The sequence below is a fragment of the Trachemys scripta genome, chromosome 3 (genome assembly GCF_013100865.1).
Source record: "Trachemys scripta elegans isolate TJP31775 chromosome 3, CAS_Tse_1.0, whole genome shotgun sequence".
Taxonomy (NCBI): domain Eukaryota; kingdom Metazoa; phylum Chordata; order Testudines; family Emydidae; genus Trachemys; species Trachemys scripta.
Genome location: NC_048300.1, coordinates 72,401,693 through 72,425,340, shown reverse-complemented (window position 1 = coordinate 72,425,340; position 23,648 = coordinate 72,401,693). Strand labels below are relative to the sequence as shown.

Below are 23,648 nucleotides of genomic sequence, written 5' to 3'. Positions count from 1 at the left end.
TCAGAAACAATGCCTTCCAAACAAAGTATTATTTATTCATTCCCCCAAAGGCACAAAAGCATGCAGAGCAAAGTGTAGAAACAGTAAATGGCATGGGTATTACACAACAGTCTTTCCTTGCCAGATTTTTGTAAACTCCCTTCATCCCAGCTAATCCCCCACTTTTACTGGGAGAAAACAGACTGTCCTGCTCACAGCAGGCTTTCTCTGTCTTCCTGTGTTCCCTTGCCAGCCTGTCAGCTCTCGCTCACACTTCCAGGGCTGGCTTTAGCCACTCATTAACCTCCCAACCTTGTCTAGGCCTCGGTGGCTTAGTGGGTTTTTTGGAACTCTCTCTTCTTAACCTTGGCAAACGAGCTGTGTCATCGGGGCTGAGGAGTCACCTCTTCACAGCTATAAAACTGGCTATTCTGAGTGCTCTATCATAGTTTTATCTTTCCCATCTGGTTGCTTTAACAACCTCTTTTTAGCTAATTCTATAACAAGTAACTCATCATAAACACAGACACAGAGGTATGTACCATAGTCATGAAACATAAAAGTTATTTCCCAGTTTATCACAGTTGCGCTAACATTGTACCATGACACACAACTGTAGAAAAATATTGGGCAAAAACATGCACACAAAATAAAGCTTCTTCAGGTTGGGAAAAAAACCCTTCAATTTGACACACAATGAAGCTAGCTAACATCTGCCTTCAGACTGCAATGTACTGTGGTGCAGAGTAAAAAGAGTGAGAAATAGAAACAGATGTTGCTTTCTCAGAATACTTGATTTTCTCATTATGTTTTTTAAAAAGAGAATTAACTGGTTATAACAGGAACTTTATTTGCATTGTTCAACTGAATAAGAATAACACTTGAAGACATATACAGTATCTGGAAAACTCAGATATCTAATAATAAAATTGTTCAGATGTTATTAAAAAGCTACAGAGCTTCCTCTGGTGTGGCCTGCCTCTCTCCAGAACTGGAGAGTAGTTTCTGGCTCTTGGTAGGTTACAGACAGAGTGTTCAATAGTCTGGAGGTCAAGAATGAAAGAAAATAAAACAAAGGAAGTGGTAGGAAGATACTAGAAAAGGGTAACATATATAAAAGCGGGGAAGAGTGAAGAGAAGAGGTGAGCAAAGGGAAAAATACATTTAAAAAGGGTCCAGAAAGAGGACGACGTGGGGGAAAGAGAAGATAACAGGAGAAAGGAATTGAGGGATATGAAAATAGAAAGGTGAATGGTGGTAAACAGAAGGTTAGATACAGTGATGTATCTATTTGTAGTGTGCCAATCATCATGAAACGTAGCCATCAATGGAAGAATTAAAATTCCCTTTATCATCCAAGTAGGACTCTCTTCTCTGTTCCTTTGTGGGTTTCTTGTGTTAATTGTTTTCAGAGAGAAAGAGAGAGCTTACATGTTAGTTTATTGCTACCTCTATTGAGGGGAAGGTCTTAGCAAAGAAAGGGCAGTTCTTGAGGTGGTTGGGCCCCTGGTTTCTTTAAGGGCTTTGAAAATGAGTGCCAAATACTTAAAATGCAATGGGACCCATGTGCAGCACACAGGGACTTGAAGTACAGTAATATATTCCTGTGTGTCTATCTCACTCAGAGGACAGGCATTTGAAAATAATACTTAGCCCTGCCTGGAGTGCAGGGGACTGGAGTAGATCACCTCTCAAGGTCCCTTCCAGTCTTATGATTCTATGATTCTGCTATGTAGAACTCATTACAGTAATCCAGCAGGGAAGTAACACAGACATAGATCAATAATTGACAGTCTTCAGTCTTCTTGCTTGTGAGAGGTAGAAAAGTGTTTCTGTCCATGTCTGGATGAAGAAGACAATGGTAGTGAGTAGATGAAATTATTTCAAAGATCTAGCAGAGGCTCATGGCTGTGACAGGTCCTTCAGTTGAGAACACTAGTCCAAGTACTGTGGCGGAGATGCTCAGATGTTAAGGCACACTTAACCTAATTTTACACCATCGTATCCAAATTGATAAAGAGGCTGGGAACTTGTTTTTATACCATCAGGTAAGAAGAAAACTCAGCCCACTCCTGGTTAACCTGATCACAGAGATCACCCCCTTTGCTAATTCAAGGTTACAGTGCTGCAATACCTGTTTCCTAGAGCTGTTGGAAGCTGCATTGACATGGCAATTAGTCCAAAGTACAGCTGTCTGTCTCCTAAGCATAAGAGTAACATGTCATGCTAGTGATCTTCCTAATATGCTGGTTTCCCCGTTGAGTATCAGGGCCAGTTCAAGTTCTTATTAATAAATTGTGAGGCCAGAAATGATCATTGTGATCATCTAGTTTGACCTCCTGCATAACTCATAGAATCATAGAATATCAGGGTTGGAAGGGACCTCAAGAGGTCATCTAGTCCAACCCCCTGCTCAAAGCAGGACCAATTCCCAACTAAATCATCCCAGCCAGGGCTTTGTCAAGCCAGGCCTTAAAAACCTCCAAGGAAGGAGACTCCACCACCTCCCTAGGTAACGCATTCCAGTGCTTCACCACCCTCCTAGTGAAATAGTGTTTCCTAATATCCAATCTGGACCTCCCCCACTGCAACTTGAGACCATTGCTCCTTGTTCTGTCATCTGCCACCACTGAGAACAGCCGAGCTCCATCCTCTTTGGAACCCCCCTTCAGGTAGTTGAAGGCTGCTATCAAATCCCCCCTCATTCTTCTCTTCTGGAGACTAAACAATCCCAGTTCCCTCAGCCTCTCCTCATAAGTCATGTGCTCCAGACCCCTAATCATTTTTGTTGCCCTCCGCTGGACTCTTTCCAATTTTTCCACATCCTTCTTGTAGTGTGGGGCCCAAAACTGGACACAGTACTCCAGATGAGGCCTCACCAATGTCGAATAAAGGGGAATGATCATGTTCCTCGATCTGCTGGCAATGCCCCTACTTATACAGCCCAAAATGCCATTAGCCTTCTTGGCAACAAGAGCACACTGTTGACTCATATCCAGCTTCTTGTCCACTGGGACCCCTAGGTCCTTTTCTGCAGAACTGCTACCTAGCCATTCGGTCCCTAGTCTGTAGCAGTGCATGGGATTCTTCCGTCCTAAGTGCAGGACTCTGCACTTGTCCTTGTTGAACCTCATCAGGTTTTTTTTGGCCCAATCCTCTAATTTGTCTAGGTCCCTCTGTATCCGATCCCTACCCTCTACTGTATCTACCACACCTCCTAGTTTAGTGTCATCTGCAAACTTGCTGAGAGTGCAGTCCACACCATCCTCCAGATCATTGATAAAGATATTAAACAAAACCGGCCCCAGGACCGACCCTTGGGGCACTCCCCTTGAAACCGGCTGCCAACTAGACATAGAGCCATTGATCACTACCTGTTGAGCCCGACGATCTAGTCAGCTTTCTATCCACCTTACAGTCCATTCATCCAGCCTATACTTCTTTAACTTGGCGGCAAGAATACTGTGGGAGACCGTATCAAAAGCTTTGCTAAAGTCAAGGAATAACACATCCACTGCTTTCCCCTCATCCACAGAGCCAGTTATCTCATCATAGAAGGCAATTAGGTTAGTCAGGCACGACTTCCCCTTGATGAATCCATGCTAACTGTTCCTGATCACTTTCCTCTCCTCTAAGTGTTTCAGAATTGATTCCTTGAGGACCTGCTCCATGATTTTTTCCAGGGACTGAGGTGAGGCTGACTGGCCTGTAGTTCCCCGGATCCTCCTCCTTCCCTTTTTTAAAGATAGGTACTACATTAGCCTTTTTCCAGTCATCTGGGACCTCCCCCGATCGCCATGAGCTTTCAAAAATAATGGCTAATGGCTCTGCAATCTCATCCGCCAACTCCTTTAGCACCCTCGGATGCAGCGCATCCGGCCCCATGGACTTGTGCACGTCCAGTTTTTCTAAATAGTCCCGAACCACTTCTTTCTCCACAGAGGGCTGGTCACCTTCTCCCCATATTGTGCTGCCCAGTGCAGCAGTCTGGGAGCTGACCTTGTTCGTGAAGACAGAGGTAAAAAAAGCATTGAGTACGTTAGCTTTTTCCACATCCTCGGTCACTAGGTTGCCTCCCTCATTCAGTAAGGGGCCCACACTTTCCTTGACTTTCTTCTTGTTGCTAACATAGCTGAAGAAACCCTTCTTGTTACTCTTAGCATCTCTTGCTAGCTGCAACTCCAAGTGTGATTTGGCCTTCCTGATTTCACTCCTGCATGCCTGAGCAATATTTTTATACTCCTCCCTGATCATTTGTCCAATCTCAGGCCAAGGACTTCGCTGAATTTATTTCTGTTTAATCTTGATTTAAAATTTGCGGTGGTGGAGGATCCACCACAAACCTCATGGTTTGTCCCAAAGGTTAATTAACCTTGTTGTTAAAAATCTGTGCTTTATTTTGAGTCTGAATTTGCCTAGCTTTGGTATCCAGCTATAAGATCTTTTTATATGTTTTTCTGCTAGATTGAAGAGGCTTCTATTATCAAATTTCTATTCCCCGTGTAGGTGCTTATAAGATATGTCTACAGTGCAATGAAAGATCTGTGGCATGGCTGTGTCTGGCCTGGGTCAGCTGACTTGAGCTCACAGGGCTCAGACTCTGGGGCTATAAAATTGCAATGTAGACATTTGAGCTTGGGCTGGAGCCTGGGCTCTGAGACCCTTCTCCCCTTGTGGGGTTTCAGTGCCTGGGCTCCAGCCTGAGCTCGAATGTCTACACTGCAGTTGTATAGCCTTACAGCCTGACCCTGTGAGCCCGAGTCAGCTGACCTGGGCTCTGAAACTCAGTGCGATCGATTTCCTTCTTTTTTTTTATCACTAAGTAGACATACCCATAGACTGTGATGGAGTCACCTCAGAACCATCTCCTTGATAAACTAAATAGATTGATTTCTTATGGTCCTTCACTATAAGGCAATGTTTTCCAGACCTTTAATAATTTATGTGGCTTTTCACTGAACCCCCCCTAATTTTTCAGCTTCCTTCTTGAACACCAAAATTGGACCGTGTTCCAGTTGCAGTCACATCAGTGCCAAATGCAGAAGTAATATTATCTTTCTATTCCTAATTAATATCCCCAGTTTACACACCCAAGAGTTATATTAGCCCTTTTGGCCATATAATCACTCTAGTAGCTCAGGTTAAGCTGATTATCCACCATAAGCTTGAAGTCTTTTTCACAGTCGCTGCTTCCCAAGTTAGAGTCCCTATCCTGTAAGTATAGCTTGCAGGCTTTGTTCCTAGAGGTATGACTTTACCTTTGACCATATTGAAATGCATATTGTTTATTTGCACTCAGCTTACTTGACAATCCAGATTCTCTGTGTTAGGGACCTGTATTCTTCATTATTTATGACTTCCCCAATCCTTGTGTCATTTTCAGACTTTATCAGTGCTAATTTTATGTTTTCTTCCAGGTCACTGATAAAAATGTTAAATAGCACAGGGTCAAGAACCAGACCCATGTTGGACTGGCATTGATTCTATAACCCTCCTTTAATCCTTTACTAATCGAGTCCCATATCAGCCGTTCTATTATCTTGCCTGGAATTGATGTCAGATTGACAGGCCTATAATTACCTGCTTACCCTTTTTAAATATTGGCACAACATTAGCTTTCCTACAATCCTTTGGAACTTCCTCAGTGTACAAAGACTAATTGAAAATAAACATTAGCAGTCCAGAGAGCTCTTCCGCCAGTTCTTCTAAAGCTATTGGATGCAAGCTATCTGGTTCTGTTGACTTAAAAACATCTAACATTAGTAGTTGCTGTTTAATATCCTCCTGTGTTTCCAATGGAATGGAAAGTATGTCATCATCTTTTTATGGTCTGAATACATAATCTGGTTTTTTCCCAAACACAAATCAGAAATATGTATTCAATACTTCTGACTTTTTAAATAATATTATTGACAATTCAATCATTTCCATAGAGCAATGGATCAATATCATTGTTAGGCTCATTTTTGTTCTTAATATACTTAAACTTCTTATTGTTCTTGCTCTGAACATAAGAACAGCCATACCGGGTCAGACCAAAGGTCCATCTAGCCCAGTATCATCTAGCCCAGTGTCTTCCAACAGTGACCAATGCCAGGTGCCCCAGAGGAAATGAACAGAACAGGTAAACATCAAGTGATCCATCCCCCATCACCTATTCCCAGCATCTGATAGTCAATTGATTTCTCTTTGTGTCTTTTTCCTTCCCTTATCAATTTTCTACAATTGCTAGCTTCTAATTTATATTCATTGCTATCAATTTACCCTTTTTCCCATTTGTTATATATTGTTTTATTTTCTTGTAGTTGCTTTTCTTAGTTCTCATCTTTAAAGTCTCTTGTGGGGGAGAGATCAACTGCCTAATGGATCACCTCTCCCTCTCCCATTCAACAAACATTGTGATCAACAGGTACACTGATATCCAAAACAAGGCTAATATGATCTAGAGACAACTCATTTTCAGAGAAAAAGTCTAACTGTGGAACTTCCTACATCAGGTTGACCTTTCCTCCTTCAGAGCAGTGCAGTCTCATCACTTAACCTAACTCTGTCATGAACCAAAGTACTCTCCACTCCCAATAGAGTTCCACCCAAAAGAAAAGACATCACATGGCATACAACATCAGCAGGTTAGGTGAGCATGCAGTCCTGCACAGTAAATGCTGAAGCTTAAATTCTTGTATTTGTCACCTAGATACTACAGTGGTTGACCCTCTAAATGCATGTATACATAGATAGACATAGAACTGAATTGAATATTAATCAAAGATTGCCCACTGGTTGACAAGGTGATGTGCTGAGGCCCTACATCGAGGGGACAGTTATGATTTCTGCTAGATTTACAGAGTGCATTCCTCTTCTGACTTGTATCCCGAATTAGAAGTGATCCATGACATTTGTGGTTACAAAAATTTCTGTTCCAGATGAGGCAGATGCATTTAGTATAGCTGTGTTTCATTTACATATGAAGGATGTCTTTCACTCCTGTTCCCACAGAGCATCACTACCAGAAATCTTGTGACCATACTTACTTCCTCCATTACAAATTCATTCCTTCCTCTCAGTGCTGCCATCTTCCTAGCTAAACAACTCTACTTCTCCAAATTAATTGAATTACATGTCCACAATCCCAGCCACCTTTTTGCTACCTGTGTCTCCTCAGACCCTCCCCTCCTCCACTGCTCTCTCTGCACCGGTTTCTTTCAAGATATCTTAGTGGATGTCTAGCCATGGACAACACCACCTGTCATCTTGCCTGTCACCCCAGCCCATAACCCGGGCTTAATCTTTGATTTGGACCTCTCTGTAGGTCCTCACATCCAGGATGTCTACATCTTATTGATTCTTTCTGCACAACATATGAAAGATATGGCTTTTCTTATCCATTTACAGAACTGAAACTCTTGTCCAAGCTCTCATCTCACATCTCAGTAATTGCAACAGCCTTTTCTCTGGACTTGGCAAATGTAATCCTTCCCCGTTTATATCCATTCAGAATGATTTGGCAAGGATCATTCTCTTGTGCTATTGCATTGGCCATGTCACCCTTCTCTTTGAATCCCTCTACTGGCTCTCCCCCTTCTCTATCACGTCAAAGAGAAGCTCTTGGTCCTCACTTTTAAGACTCTTTACCATCAATCCCTTACATTCCTGTTATCTGTCATTCAATACTGAAATGTCAGTTCCCACTCTAATCATGCCTCTAATTCCCACTTGTTAAATTTTGAAACAAGCACCTTTGTCCTTTCTCCCATGCTGCCCCTCATGCTTAGGAGAAGCTCCTCCTGCCCCCGTAAACATCTGCAAAGCTGTCTTTTTATTCAATGTTTGTACAGTGTCTGGGGTGCTATGGTAGTTCAAATAATAGATAAAAATAATAATGATGATAAGTGAGCCCATAGCATATCACAGTGTTCTCTAATGGCTTAATGTGGATGTTGACGGAGAAAGATCAAGCCTTATAAACTGCACATTAGACAGGGCGAATACCACCATCATTTTTATGGCAACATTTTAATTTCCAGCTAGGTACGCTCTGTATTTGATTTAGTTAACCCTGCAGATATAGGAATTCTACATCACTTTCCAACAATGTTTCTGGAGCCCATACATAGGAGAACTTCACTGCCTTCAACAGGAATTGTCTGTCTATGGATTGCAAGACCAGACCAATGTATGTGCATTTTCTCGTTCTTGTTATTTTTTTTATACTTACTCGGTACAACAATAATCCTCAAAGTATCTTTTCTCATCTATATTTTTCAGATCATTTCCTAACAACTATTGGGATAAGTTTGTTAAAAGAAAGGTAATGCTTTATATTGTTTTTCAATAGGCTTGATTATTTTTCAGTTTTTTCTAAGTTTATTGGAATTTTGTGCTGATTTTTGGTGTAATAGAAGATGGTACATTTCTCTAAAATATATATATGCTTATATACTGTAGATTATCGTGTCTACCATTCTACACTATTTTAAATTCCTCACCCACTTTGTGCATGTAGTTACACATTTTTTGCATACAAGTTGGGCAATTAATTTTGAAAATTTGTTCCACATAATTTAGAGCTCATGATGGTCCCTTATGACCTTAAGGTCTATAAGTTTATAAGTCTATTTGCCTTTTTAAATAAAAATCAGAAATGTAAGATGCATGTGAAATTTTGTGTGTGTGTATATTACATACACGCAACCATATGTTTTTGTATGTGTCTACTTATTTATAGAAGATTATCCATCAACAGATAGATAACATTAAGGAGTTGTGCTGCTTAAATATGAACATTGATGCTAGTTTCTTATAAATATTACTGTCAACCACTTCTCCAGTTTCCACGAATAAAACCTGATCTTCCTGACAATTTTATAGATCTCAATATCATCACAGGAAAAAAATCTTTCTAAGGAGTTTGATAAAGATCAAAAAAGGAGTTTTAAAGTTGTTGGGTCAGTTTTCTGTCTGTCACACAGGCTTCATACCAGTGTGACTCCACTGATTTCACAGGAGTAATGTTTTTTATTGAAAATTTATCAGAAATTGACTTTTAAAATATTTCTCACTTTTTTGGCTTGTAATAATTATTACCTTGGCTAAAAAATTATGTTTTGTTAGCCTTGCTGAGGAAGATGCCATTTGTATATTTGAAGGGGTTGTTGGGAGATAGATAGATAGCGAAAGTCTGCACTAAAGTTGTCTAGGAAGGCTAATCAGGAGCTCATAAATGAAAATTTATTAAAAAGTAGCCAATGGAAAGCTGAGGGGAAAAAGAAAGGATTATGTTTTCAATCAGACTGTAGAATGCCTGCTTTAGTATGCTGGGGTAGAGAAATACTCTGAACAGATGTGAGTGTCTTAAAGGCAAAATGCAGTATTTTAAGGAAGGGTTCTTTGTTTTACACACTTTTTCTGCTCCCCAGGGTACTGCCTAAGTCACCATAATGCAGAGCTGTTTTTATGCATATACCAAAAAAAAAAAAGTCTCAAAATGTACAAAAAATATCCACCGAGATCTAAACCACAAAATATTAAGCGACTATACAATTTCTTAGGCAACTATACACTATTTCTTATTCAGTTATGTGCGTGTAATCTCTAATGTTTTCCTGTGGGTATATTTTACAAAGGTTAAAAATAAGTAAATCTTGTGGGATAAGAGTGAGTAATGAAGTATTCGGAAGTGATAGGGGACTGGTTACATCCTGTAATTGTTCATGTCCAGCTATTTTAATGTTTGCAGATATTTTGTGAAAGGGGCAGAATATATGTAAGCATAGATATAATATCTTTGGGTATTAGCTGGAATTCACTGAAACTCACTTTCAACTGTTAGTCCTGTTAACGAGGTTTTTTTTAACCAGATATATTAAGCATATTTCGAGTAACTTATTTTAAGATGGAAACAATTATATCTTATTTAATCAGATGTAAAAGAATAATCAGAGTAATGAAAACATGACCATTCTCCCACCCAACTGATTGTGTTAAACATTCCTCTAATCTTTAGGTAATGGATAAATACGGGGAGTTCTATGGCCGGGACCGAATCAGTGAGTTACTAGGAATGGACAAGGCTGCTCTGGATTTTAGCGATGCCCGAGAAAAAAAGAAGCCGAAGAAAGATAGCTCCTTATCTGCGGTGTAAGTACTTCCTTCTGGTTTTGTGTATAAATGAAAATCAAGCATTTGACATTTGTTATCTAGGTTTGAATGTTGTGGCCGTGCTTCAGAGGTGCTGATTCCATGGGTGCTATAGGGCTGGAACACCCAGGGGAAAAAATAGCAGGTGCTCAGCGTCCACCAGCTACAGCTGTTTAGCGGCACCCCCAATCAGCTGTTTGGCAGCTCGGGGAGAACGGCAGGTTAGTGGGGGCCTTGAAGGGTGGGGACAGAGCGGGAGTCGGATCTGGGGGGCGGAGTGAGGGCAGGGCCCTTGGGGGCGAGGCCTCAGGCGGAGCAGGGGTGGAGCAGCCCCGTGAGGAAACAGCAAGGCGCAGACTTTTGTGCTTATTCTGTACATGATAAATGTTCTTGATTTTATGATTTAGTGAATGTCCTGGACAAACAGAAGTTAGAGAGGTACAGTAGACAGAGAAGTCATAGAACAGCAAATTATTTTATGGCTGTGGATTTATTTTGTTATATTAGTGTTTGAATGCATAATATGGCCATTGTTTTAATAAGGCCTAATGATAGCAGTGCTGGAAATTTTATTATCTTCATTTGATGGTTCATGCAATACGAATCAGCAGAAAAAATGGACAGTGTGGTATATCATACATTCCAATTTTAAAAACAAGTGAAAAGAAATGACATGTTGTTAATAGACAATGCCATGAATGCTGTATAATCTAGAAAATTAGATGTGTAGTCTTGGAAACTTTGCTTAATTGGCTTTATGCAGTGTAGTTGTAGCTGCGTCAGTCCCAGGATATTAAAGAGACAAGGTGGGTAAGGTAATATCTTTTATTGGATCTTTTATTTTATTTTATTTTTTTCTCGACTTTTATTTCTCAGCTTCTGTTGATGAGAGAGACAAGTTTTTGAGCCACACAGAGCTCTTCTTCAGGTCTGGGAAAGGAACTCCCAGCATATCAGCAAAATGCAAGGTGGAACAGATTGTTTAGCAGAAATAGTTAGCGCATATTGTAAGGGACCATTCAAGGTAGAGAGGCCTGTTAACACCTCTGCAGTCATAGGACAAAGAGGGGTTAGTGAGGTTACAGATTGTTGTCCTGGTCTGTGGGGATCTTGCTTCTGATGATGAACTTGGAGAGGGTGGGGGCTTGTTTGAAGGCCAGAAATGGGGGGAGGGTGGGAGGGGTTAGGAAAAATTTCTTTCAGGATGGGGTTGCCATCAAATATAGGTTGTAGTTGTTTAATGATACCACTAGTAACATGCTCACTTTACCATTTGTCTATCAAAGTCACCTTCTTAGTAGCCATCACATTGGCGAGACGGGTAAGGTGAGCTGGTGGCCCTTATGGCTGACCCACAACTGTATTCCATCATTGTGACTATAACCTAAGTTCATCCCCAGAGTAGACTCTGACTTCCACATAAATCAGACTGTACACTTACCTGCATTTTTTCCTGAACCTCATATTATCAATAAGGACCAGAGATTCCATTCTCTGGATGTATGTTGAGGATTGCTGTTCTGCCTTCAGAGAACAAAACCCTTTAGGAAACACCTAGACTGTTCATGGCCGTAGCAGAACAAAGGCTATCAATGTGGATTTGGGGCTGTATCTTGCTGTATCTTGTTACCGCTTATATAATCAGAGAAATATAAGATTGGAAGGGACTTCGATAAGTCATCTAGTCCAGTCCCTTTCCAGTGAGGCAGGACTAATATTATCTAGACCATCTCTGGCAGGTGTTTGTCTAACCCAGTGGTGCCGGAAGGTGGGGGCAGAGGTGGAACAGGCCCTGGCCCCCTTCCCCTCCTCTTTCACCTGTGGCCTTGCCCCCCAGGCAGGCAGTAAGGTAAGTGCCCTGGGTGGTGGAGAAATGGCCTGGGAGCTGCTCTCGGGCCCCCCAGCCAAGGCAGGTGAAGGGTCTGGGCTCCCCACAGTGACCCAGGTAGCCGTTACCCCGGCCAGGCTCCAGCTTCTGGCCTGGCCAGAGGGTGGGGCCTCAGAGCAGCAGCCAGGCCAAGGTAAGAGCAGCCCAGGGGGCCTGGGACAGTGTGGGGAGTCCCAGACCCTCCACCTGCCCTGAGTGGGTGGGAACATGGGCTGGGGGCTGCTCTTGGGCTCCCTGCCCAGGTCGTGTGGAGGGTCCGGGGCTCCCCACAGTAGCCCGGGCCCCCTCGGTGGCTCTTACCTTACCCGGCTTCTGGACTGATCGGCAGGTAGAGCCATGGGGTATAGGTGGGGCCACAGAAGCGGTGGGGCCTCATGGGCCCTCCACTTTTATGAAGGATCCGGCACCCCAATCTAACTTGTTTTTATAAATCTGCAATTGGTGCTTCCCTGTAGGTGCTTTGAACAGTTTTTATAAATGCACATTAAGATGATTCAGGCAGAAAAGTTCAGAGTTCTAATTCCAGTTAACATTACAGCATCAGTAGACTTCCTGAGAAGGAAAACAAATGTAGTATTTGGAAAAGAAAAACCTTTTGCTTGTAGTAGCTGAATGAAGTGGACCTTTAAAGAAACTGTGACTATATTGGTGCTTTGAAGGTGGTGGACTAATAGCGCAGGCGGTTGCCAAACATAGTGCAGGCAGGTTCTGTACAACTGCTAGGGCACTACTCTGCCAGTTCATCAGTACTATGACCTGTGACATCCCCACAATTGCAGACTTGGCTCTCTTGGTGCCATAGTGTTTTTGTGTTCCATAGTGTTTAGGCAAATGTTCTCTTGAAACTAAGGTGAAAGCGCCAACTTAACTGTTTTCTTAATGGAGTTGTAGATTTGTGCATTTGTTCAGTTATACATTGTGTCTTAGAAATCCTGCAACTATTTTGAAGCAGTTAATTGTTCATGTGGTATTTGCATACTAGCCACCAATCTAAGCATTCTGAAATTTTTAAAAATTAACATCACAACCGGTCCTAGTTTCTACTTTTCTGCATTTGAGGGGATTTTAGAACTATTTTTTCCATCATTTCATAATGCCATTTCACTCTCTAACTAAGGAAATTATTAGATAATGTGGTGACAATGATTCTTAGAAAAACAAAGTTGTAGAGAAGACTTAGCTCTTAATCTGTTTTATAAAATGTAAGGTGTTTTAATTGTTACCACATCAAAAGTGTAGCAATACAGGAATGAAAAGACTGTGAGCAACCAAATGTGTTCTCAAATATACATACAACCATTAAGCACAAATAGGTCACCCCTAATACAAACCAAAAAGAGTAACCACCCTAATCCAGAACCCAAAAAACTCTAATGACTTTCCAAGTCAGTAGCGGACAGAAAGATCTTACTTGGTCTCCACTTTGTCTGTCTCCCATACACCTCAAGAAAGTGACTGAGTTCTCTTCTACTCATGAAAAGTCTCTAGTATCTGTTAATCCAATGATACATCCTAGGCAGGAAGAGTAGAGGGACACAAGACTTGAAGCAATTGAAGTTTTTACTGCCATTACTTTCCTTATCCTCCAAAACTCGGTCGTCTTAAAATACCAGATCCTCCAGGATTAAAGAGAATGCCTCTTGACCTGCCAAGGCCCAAATGTGGGGTGCAGTTTGTAAAAAAGACCCAAAATGAGGGAAACCAAATTATTCACTCAGTAATCTAAAATGCTGTAGGATTCATTCATGTAATGTAAATAATGCTTTTGTAACCTCTTTTTCTTGATTCTTTACTTCTGATGTAAAAAAAAAATGTCAACGTGAAAAGTGAGAGGACACCAAATTTTTCTGAAATGTAGGTAACTTTGGGACTAAACGGAGGGGCATTTTGAGAGGTGTACTCACTAAGTTATCAGAAGCATCCAGTTCTGAATGGTGCTTCTAGGGTCTGCATAATCCCCTCCTTTAGGACTGGTTCAGTGCTCCCAACCTTTAGGGTTCACACAGTAGGTATCCTATGTTCTAACTGGGCAACAGCCCCTTTTAGTTAAGTGTTCCTTATCTGCAGAGCCTCAGGTTTTACCTTGGCCTCAGGAGTGAGGTGCATGCCCTCTGTGGGTGCATGCCCATGCAGAAAAGTAAGGGGGATATAAGGAGCTGCTTACTCCCTTGTTCAGGCTACCCACCTTGCCATTAGGCTGCTACTTCCACTCCTGCAGTTTGACAGGGAGTGGGCGGGGCTATGTACAGCTGAACTGATGCAGAGTGGAAAGTGGAATGGCACAGCTTACTCCACCCCATGCCACCTCCTGCCCCAAGCAAGAGAAAAACAGGGAATGATTAGGCATTTGAATGTCAGTCTGGTTTGTTCCCTGCTTCTGCTCAACTACATGCTGCTCCTTAATTGAGCTGGATTGTAAGGTTAAAATCCAACCCAAAGTGTCTGGAATTGAAAACAGTTTATCATAGTGAGCTCCTGGTACGCCCTTATTTTGACATCTGTATCATCAGAGCTTGTTTGCCTCAAAGAATAATCCATGTCCTTCACATACTTGGTTTCTATTCAGGAAATTAGATATCCGGATAAACAACATAAGTGTTAACTTTTCTGGGAGCAATTATAGACTCTAAAGTGAATTCTGCTTTTCTTCAGCAAGATAACTTGAGAGCTTAAGAAAAGCCATTCTTAAGTCAATAGGTCAACTAGTAGGAATAGTCAGATCTTAAATAACAGTATGTGTTCTGATGGCCTTCCTGTATCATTGTCACCCCTTTTGTGAAGCTAAGAATGCAGCTCCTACAGGTATACCTACATGGTATATTATTGTAGCATCTTCACTCAGTGAAGAGAGTTATTTGTAAATACATTGTCCTCAGATGGTGGTGGTACCTTTTGGTTCTACTGTTCCTATTTCTTCATCCAGTTTAGGGTTGGAGTGTCACCTTGCAGTTTATGGTCTGGAAACTACAAGAGACCAGGCTGTATATCAGTTGAACAGCTTTGAACCATAATATTGGCTCTTAGATTTTATATTTCAACTGTGAAAGGAGAACAGATCACATCCCAACAGACAAACTGCAATATGTTATTTTGATCAGTCAAGGATAGGGTCCAGCTCTTCTCCTCTGCAGGGGTCAAGTCTTGTAGTTTTGAAGGATATGTTCAAAACAATGGCACAGATTTAATGGAGTTGCTCAGAATTTCACCATTCTGAGTAAATGGCAGCAGAATCTAGACTAATACCCTTCCATTGTTGCCTCACTGTAATAAGGCGCAGAGTACTCTCAGGCAGTCATCTGAATTGGAGGACTCAAGACCCAAAATAACTAGTCCACAGAGGAATCTATTTTTTCCCTCCAGGTAGAGTCGTCTAAAGCTGTCTGCTTCTAGGCCTGTGTCAGAAGTACTGTTCAAGGATGCTCTCGTACCCATAGGAGTGCAACAATTGCTTATTCTTTTTGAATGTTTCAGACAACAAATGTGCATTCAAGTATGACAGACACTTGAGATCTCATTAAGCAGTTTGGAGGTGGTCAGATACAAAGACACCATAATTTGCTTGTCCTGGGGAGAAAAAGTTACATTATACAAAACTTTTCTAGCCAAGAAGGCTATTGAACACAATGTGAACTTAGCCAATAATATTCCAAGGGGCACTAATAACCATACAAGTTTTCCCTTTTGATTTGCATCTGCAATAGCATGCCCTGTGTAAATTTTATATTATAACATTCTATTAATTTTGTCAACTGTATCAAGTAATGTGCAAACTTGAAAGATAGGGTAAAGAGACGATATGGAAAACAAATTGCTATGGGTATGAAGATAAGTAATAACACAGTCTTTAAAAAAAATTAATAACATTTGTATTTTGCTTAAAAACATTAATTTTCACATGATTTTGAGTACTGTGAACTGGATATGTAGTATGCAAATGGGGAAACTGAATCACAGAGAGGTCAATGAACTTGCTTAAGACCACACACCAAATCAGTAGTAAAACTGGAGTTAGGACTCAAATACTCTTAGTCCCTATGTGTGGCCTACTAGGCCATGCTTTTCTCTGTGTTAAAACTATTTCTATTTCTGTCAGCAGAGATTGTTTATTAAAAACCCAATGGTGCCACTTCTCACAGTGAGCTGTCCTATGGAAATCAATGGGTGTTTGCGTGTGGCAAGATACTAAATGAGAGTTAATACAGTATATGATTTACTGTATCATCTAAACCATTTCTGTGGTAGAGTGAAATTTATATAGTGAAAAGTATGTATTATAATAGTAGTGTGAGAATGAGTGCAAAGGACAAATTTTCCACTAATCCAGACAACCACCAACTTTACAATTCCTCTGTGTTAAGTAACTGGCATTTTTATAAGTAAAATCAATGTAATCACAATTAAAATACATTGTAAGTTCCTTTGGACAGAGACTGTTGTCCTAATTCTGATCACACTTAACACAGGTTTCATATCCTTGTTACTTCATTGACTTCTGTGGAATAACTACTGATTTATACCAGTGCACGTAAGATAGAACTGTCTTCTGCCTTTTTATTGACCTGTAAATCTCCTTGTAGACTTATGGTGCTATATAAATAATAATACTTCTAATGGAAGTTCAACTGATTTGATGGCAAAATCTTCTCTGAATGGTAAACATTTAAACAAAGCAGAGAGATTTTTTTATTTTTGATGAATTGTTCTGTCCATGAAATTGAGAATCTAACAAAACCTACTCTAACCTTGGGAGGCCTGAGTTTAAGCCCCGAATAGATTACATTATGTTAGTGGCCTTAGGTAAACTCTCATAAGCAGCCATCAGAGAACCACTGCACAATCTGAGATGACAAGGGCACTACACCTGTCTACACTATACCTAACACTAATCATTGTTATTTGCTCTTTATTTGAAGGAGCATTTAATTCACTCACAATTGCATGGGGAAGGGGGATAATATTTTAATATAATTATCTAATTATAATTGTTCAAAAAGTCCCCAATCAGAATAGGGTCTATTTCTGCTAAACACTTCACAGACAGCTCAAATAGTTTCCACTCCATAAAGATAAAGAACCAAAAAGTGTCTCAACATGTAACAGGGATTAATGTCCAAGCAAGCAGCCATGGTGACGACTCGTGATAGTTCCTTGTCTCTCCTATTTACAAAAAATGGTTTATTTGTATTATGAAAAATGTAGCTTTAAGTTTTGGGGTCTTTTGGGGTGAAGAAGTATCAGGGTTGAGAGGAAGAGATTGTTGGAGTAAGAAGTAAGAATCAATCTCAGGGGAAAGAAAGAGAGAAGGAGGAAGCATAGTGGTCATGGGTAAGTGATGCTGGGCCACTGAAGGGATTGAATGGTAGAAGGACAGCATGAGAGGGGATGGATCACTTGATGATTACCTCTGCTGTTTATTCCCTCTGAAGCACCTGGCAGGATACTGGGCTAGATGGACCCAGTATGGCCATTCTTATGAAGACGGCCAGCAACTGGTAGCAATACAGCAAATGAGTAAATACTGCAGAGTGTGTATACAATAATTTTTACTGGTAATAGAATGCTAATTGTAATTGAAAATTCCTTGGAAATAATTTTACTAAAATACTAACAGGTGTAGATTTCTGAGAGAATATTTCATTTTTATCTATGAATATCCCTAATTTTAAATCTCTCGTGTGTGTGTCTGTTTTAACACAATCATTACTATTTAGATTGCAATAGAACCCAAGGTGTGCTGGGAGCTCTACAAACACAGAAGACCTAGTCCCTGTTTTATGGAGTGTTAAGACTAAACTTTGAGTAAAATAGACAAAGACAGACAATGAGTGGGGGGAATGGGATGCAACATACAAGTATAGACTAGATTCTGACTTAGCCTTTAATGGGTGTGTAGTGGTAAAGAAGGAAGTAAAGAATTTTCTTTGCTCTTCTAATGATTGGACAGAATGACAACCCTGGCACTCAAATCAATGAAGGAACTGTTGCCTAATTCCTTCCCTCATAGCTTCAGTTGCCTTAAGGGGCCAGAGAGTGGAGAGTATTGGGAAGCTGAGCTGACCAGTGGAACTGGCTGGCCTGATAGAGAAGCTACATGCTGTAGCCCTTAAAGTGGTGTGTAACAGTTTGCGTGATGCCCCTGTGTACTGGGGAACTCTGAGAGGCATTGTGCCTCTCTGAGATAGTTTCTGTTATGCTTCTCTGGCAGGCATGGAGCTCCACACTGCCCCCAGTGCAGGGCTATGCCAGAATGGCACAATCTAATCCATAGAGAGTTGACGTTCATTTTGTTGCTGCTGCTGTTGTTAAACATACTAAATTTGCTCTCCTCCATGATTAAACCCTCTCATCTCCCTCCCTCACCAATTTCCCAGCTTCATTTCTCGTATCTTTATAACCCTTTCTTTCAATAGCCCTCATCCCTGGTTTCAGTAGGACAAAGACACATGAGATTTGTTCATCTAAACATTTTCCTGCTTCTGTTTCAGATAGGAACATCCCACAATAACAGCATGTTCTCTATATAAATTCTACTATTCTTTTCAACTTTAGGAGAAACAGGACAATTGTAGCTTATTATACCTACAGGATAATGCACTTATGGTAGAATGGATGCTGTGTGATTTCTCACTCAGCTTTTATATACATCTACTTTTTTTGCAGGCTAAATTCCATTGACGTAAAGTATCAGATGTGGAAATTAGGAGTTGTTTTCACTGATAATGTAAGTTCATTTAACTACATTTTTAGTAAAATAAAACAGAGCTCTAAGCATGAGGAACTGGTTGAAATGTATGAGGTCTGATTACTTCTGTGTGCTACTGATAACAATTTACTAATCTGATACGGGAGGTAATATTGCTCTTTAATCCTGACCTGTGAACTTGGACAGGAAGCCAAACTCCCTTCTCAGTTACACAGTAAAAATCTGCAGAAACTTCCTTGACTTGAATAGAGTTCAGTTGGGTCTTTCTCTGATTTGTTTTTGTGTACCTCTGTTGTGCACAGAAACTTACAAAAATTTGTGTGTGATATTTTGTGAAAATAAGAAAAGAGTGAATCTGAATTATTTTAGTGTGGGTATCAACTTTAATCACAATTTCTCATGCCAGGCTTAGATCTATTTCCATTTTATATGTGTAGCCACTGAGAATTACTAGAACAAGTACAGATAGCAATAGTTGATTTCAGTGGAGTTACTCTGGATTTACACTAGTATATCTGGAAGTAGGATTTGGCACAGAATATGATTTATTAACTCTACTCCTCTTCATTTCCATGTTAAAATAATACCCAACCTTTCAGTATACCAGACCTTCAGATTATATCCTGGCACAGGGTGAGTTTGACCTTTGAGGGTTAGGGATCAGCCTCCCCCATCCAGGCCTAGTCACCTCCCCAGATGAAGGGAATGAATGCAAAGGATGGGAAACTGGTGACTCAGAAACAGGCCTGCTGGGTTTGGGGTGGGAGCTTACTGGGAAAGGGCAGGTGACAGTTTCTCCTGCGGTCCCAGGCTTAGGAACCTGCAGGGAACAAGAGACCACTGATGTAAGAGGGGTGCATAGGACTGTGAGCCTGAAGGGAGAATTATAAGCAAGAGGAAGTGCTGATTAAGGACTGGAAAGACTTTTGAGTCTAGAGGGAGGGTTATATGGATGCTAAAGTCCATCATAAATTGAAAGAACTAAATGAGCCCAGAGAAGAGGGCTGGAAGGTTTGGAGTGTTATTTTATGGTAATAAACCACACTTAGAAGGAGAGCAGTACTGTGAAAAAAACAGATGTGATGGTTTGTTTGATGTGAAATTGAAGATAAACCAAAGCAGTGGCATGACCAATGCTGGATTGAAGGTAAGCCCGCCTACGCGTCCATTTTCTTGTATATTTCTCATACTTTTTCTTACCTCTATTGCCAACTATGAAAGATATTTCTTCCCTCAGATTCCATCTATTTCTCTTGCTGAATGCTAAAGTGAAATTATAATCCTGACCATTTCAGAGCAAAATGCTATGATCTCATACATAGTTGGGTTGTGGAGTTACAAGCTCTTATTCCCTCATAAATATCTGCAACAACAGCATTCAGAATAAAAATTAAAACCCTGACAAACCTATACTTATTTTATAAATATCCACGTGTTTTCAAGCCTGTTCTAAGGTTAGTCCTTCTTTAAACATCCAAACATTAAAGCTTTGTGGGAAGTGATTTTCCTGTCCCATAACAATTCTCAGGTTACTGAAAAAATTTCCTGTCCCACATTGGGATGAAAAATAAAAATCTCAAAATTTTTGCAAACTGAAAATCCATAAATAAATAATGGTTCAGGTCAATCAAAACTTTTTGTTTTGATAATTTCAAAATATTTCATTTCTGTTTCAACCATTTTAAATTTTTCTATATTTTCTTTACTATATTTTGCTTACATTTCTGAACAAAAAGTAATTTGGAATCAGAAGAACAATTTTTTTTTTTTGATTGGAGAATGTTGAAACTAAATGTTAGGAGAATTTTGAAATTCACTTCTTCAAAAAAATTTCAAGTTGAAAAATTTGGCAAAACTTACTCTTTCCTGTGAATAGGTTTGAGTTTTGACAAATTGCCATTTTCGACAAAAAACATTTTGTCGGCACACTCCTAACCAGCTCTAGCAAGCGTCGCTGTAGTAAACCACCATACCTGAATACCCAACAGAAAGGCAAGTTTGAGCTCTAATATAATTCTCTCTTTTACTTTGTGACTAAGGTAAGACTGATTATTACTCAAAGGCTGTAGATTTCATTTCCTGTTTTCCTAATGCAATTCTCTCTCTTTTTTTCCTAACAGTCTTTTCTTTACCTAGCCTGGTATATGACTATGTCAATCCTCGGCCATTACAACAACTTTTTCTTTGCTGCTCATCTCCTTGACATTGCAATGGGATTCAAGACACTACGAACTATTCTGTCGTCAGTAACCCACAATGGCAAACAGGTATCAAGCTTCATCTCCCTCTCCCTTTTTTGCTAAAGGAAGGTTCATCCCATGCCTGAATTCAAACTGACTGGAGGAAACTTTTCTCAAGGATGGAAAGGAGAAATGTTCTTTAATTGCAAAGTTTAGTCTTGTATTGATGAGGAAGCTGGGCTGGAGGATAATCATGATATCCAAAGTTATATTTCAGGCATATATTGAAGAAAATAACCAAGTTTTACTGTCAATTTAGTTCTGTTATAGCAGCACTCCTATGCTTCAAGGTTGAAAGTCTAACCAGTGCAAAAGGCCCACACAAGCATTTAGTTCAGGGCAAATACAGGCCGTCCTCTGGGTGCAGACACCCTCCTAGCAACTCAGCTGATGCAGTTCTGCTACACAAGGAGGGATAGGATAGGATTTGGAAGCTTGCTCTGCAGTGTCACCCTGTGTACCACCAAGCTAGGGGTGAAGCAGAGAGAGGGCCAGAGGATCTGCTGCTACATGGATCCTTCCATTATGCCTCCCTGTGCAGAGGGTGTGTTAGAACTCCAATGGCTACTACAGTCTGAGCTGTATTAATAGCCATAGAATGGTAATGTATTTACTCAGTAGCCTTCTTTTCCTCCCCAGCCATGGATATATCCAGCTCCGAGCTAAATTAAACAGGTTGGGAGGCTGGGCTGAAATTTTGTACCTTAATGCAGAGTTTAAGCATGGCTTATTCTTTACATACGGCCCTTTGAGCTTGGGTTAATTTCACCTACAATGCACATTAGGATTAAAGATTCTGATAAATTAGTCACTGTTTTTTGTTGTTGACAAAACACCACACTGTTCAAGTTGGCTAGATGTGATTTGGACCACAGCAATGTAAACCACAAAAAAACAGCATTCCATGATTTTGCTGTTAGTAACTCATCAGCTGGCAGACTGCAGTTTGCATCACAAAAATTTCAATTTAAACTACATCTGTCTGGCTCCAATTTTATTGTTGAGTGATTTGTAGAAATGGACTACTATGCTTTATTTTAAGCAAATTCGTGCAATCGGAATGTAAGTCTTTAGCAAGCTCTTCATCTGTGTGAATGAGTGTGATGTGAGTAGCTATTAGATGAAGATGAATCCTGCCCTCAGCTATGTTGTCCATATCACCAATTTTACAGGCCCTGCTTATAGTCTAAATTATGCAGTGAGGCACCCCCCCACCACCCCCATATTTAAGGGCAGGAGAGAGTCCTGCTTATTTGCACACATTGACAAGCTATTCATCGGGTTTCTTACCTAAAAAGGGGATTTTCAAACTCTACTCTATGGAGCTCACCAAGTCTGTCTGCAGAACTAAATATTTTGAGAGTGAAGCAATAGGGTTCTTGGGATGTTGGGACGGGAGGTTCGTCAACAGAATTAGAAGGTTGGAGAACACTGACCTGGAAAAGCTGCAGGGCCTAGAAAATTGCTTTTTTTAAAAGGTTGCAAACAATGATAATTTATATGCTAGAAAAGCAAACCGTGCTCTGGTTTCAACTTGACAATTACAAACCAGTGCTAAGTTTTTTCATTCACTATGACTCATATTTACCAAGGAAAGAACAATATCTATTTGTTTGCCCATTACAATGACAACTAATGATACAGAAAAAGTCTGATCTTTTACTTGCCTATCTAAAAAAAAATAAAAATAGTTGTCCTTGACCAATGGGCAGGTAGAATTTTGCAAAGTTGATGCATGCATGTTTGGAGAGACTTGCAAAGCTGAGTTATGTGCACTTTAGGTTGGTCAAATTTTAGCCTTCCAGACACAAGTCCTTTTAAATGTCCAGATATGATTCAGCAGATCTGTAGCTTTTACATGAAGCCTTTACAAATTAAGTACATGGAATGTAAAGTGATATAGTACTTCATAAGTTAGGTAGTTATGAAAATTATTTGTTAAAATATTCATTCTTTTCGAATATTTGCTGCAGGAAATTGTAATTCACTTCTAACTACTTTTCATCTGGCTCAAGGCAATATTTTAATGCTGTAGCAATTGAGGACTTGGGGGGATTTATTGCCACTTATGAGAGGAGATATTATACTAATATTAATGTACTGTTTTTTTTCTAGGATCCCCCAGGTATAACTGAAACTGTGTCACTATAAAATTATCATTAAGCTAGATAGCAAACTTTTTAAATGTCACTTTTCCACATGAACTCCAAGATGCAACAAATTTTGGAAGTTGGGTCTGTGCAATTTGCTTCTGAAGTGTAGTTTTGCATCAAAGTGGAAGTGCATGGAGATGAAGTAACACTTTCAAATAGTGGCATTGATTTACAGATTGATCAAAGCATATGCTTAAATCTAATTGGTCAGTAAATCTAAAGCTGGTTTTAACTTCTAGACTCCAGAAAATTTTGTCTTCCATGCATTTAAAAATTTGCTCATTTAAAATTTCAAAAACAAAAGCAAAGATCTCATATTTTCTACTGTTCCACATATTTATTAAAAGCCAAGGAAATTGGGGGGGGGAGCTCAATGGTTTGAGCATTGGCCTGCTAAACCCAGGGTTGTGAGGGGGGCCACTTAGGGATCTGGGGCAAAAATCAGTACTTGGTCCTGCTAGTGAAGGCAGGGGGCTGGACTCGATGACCTTTCGAGGTCCCTTCCAGTTCTAGGAGATAGGTATATCTACATCTCCATATATATATAT

At 40.2% G+C, this 23,648-nt stretch overlaps 1 protein-coding gene across 10 annotated transcripts in view; it reads left to right on the top strand.

Moving 5' to 3' along the window:
- RYR2 (ryanodine receptor 2) overlaps positions 1-23,648 on the top strand; it is a 690,844-nt gene that overhangs the window by 644,061 nt on the left and 23,135 nt on the right. For 9 of the 10 annotated variants that reach the window (XM_034765046.1, XM_034765042.1, XM_034765040.1 and 6 more), the window contains 4 exons: positions 8,245-8,287; positions 9,983-10,116; positions 18,665-18,725; positions 20,828-20,974. In XM_034765046.1, coding sequence (XP_034620937.1) covers positions 8,245-8,287; positions 9,983-10,116; positions 18,665-18,725; positions 20,828-20,974 — 385 coding nt within the window. Of the gene's footprint in view, positions 1-8,082; positions 8,153-8,244; positions 8,288-9,982; positions 10,117-18,664; positions 18,726-20,827; positions 20,975-23,648 lie in introns of those variants that run through there. The other variant, XM_034765044.1, reaches the window with a different exon arrangement.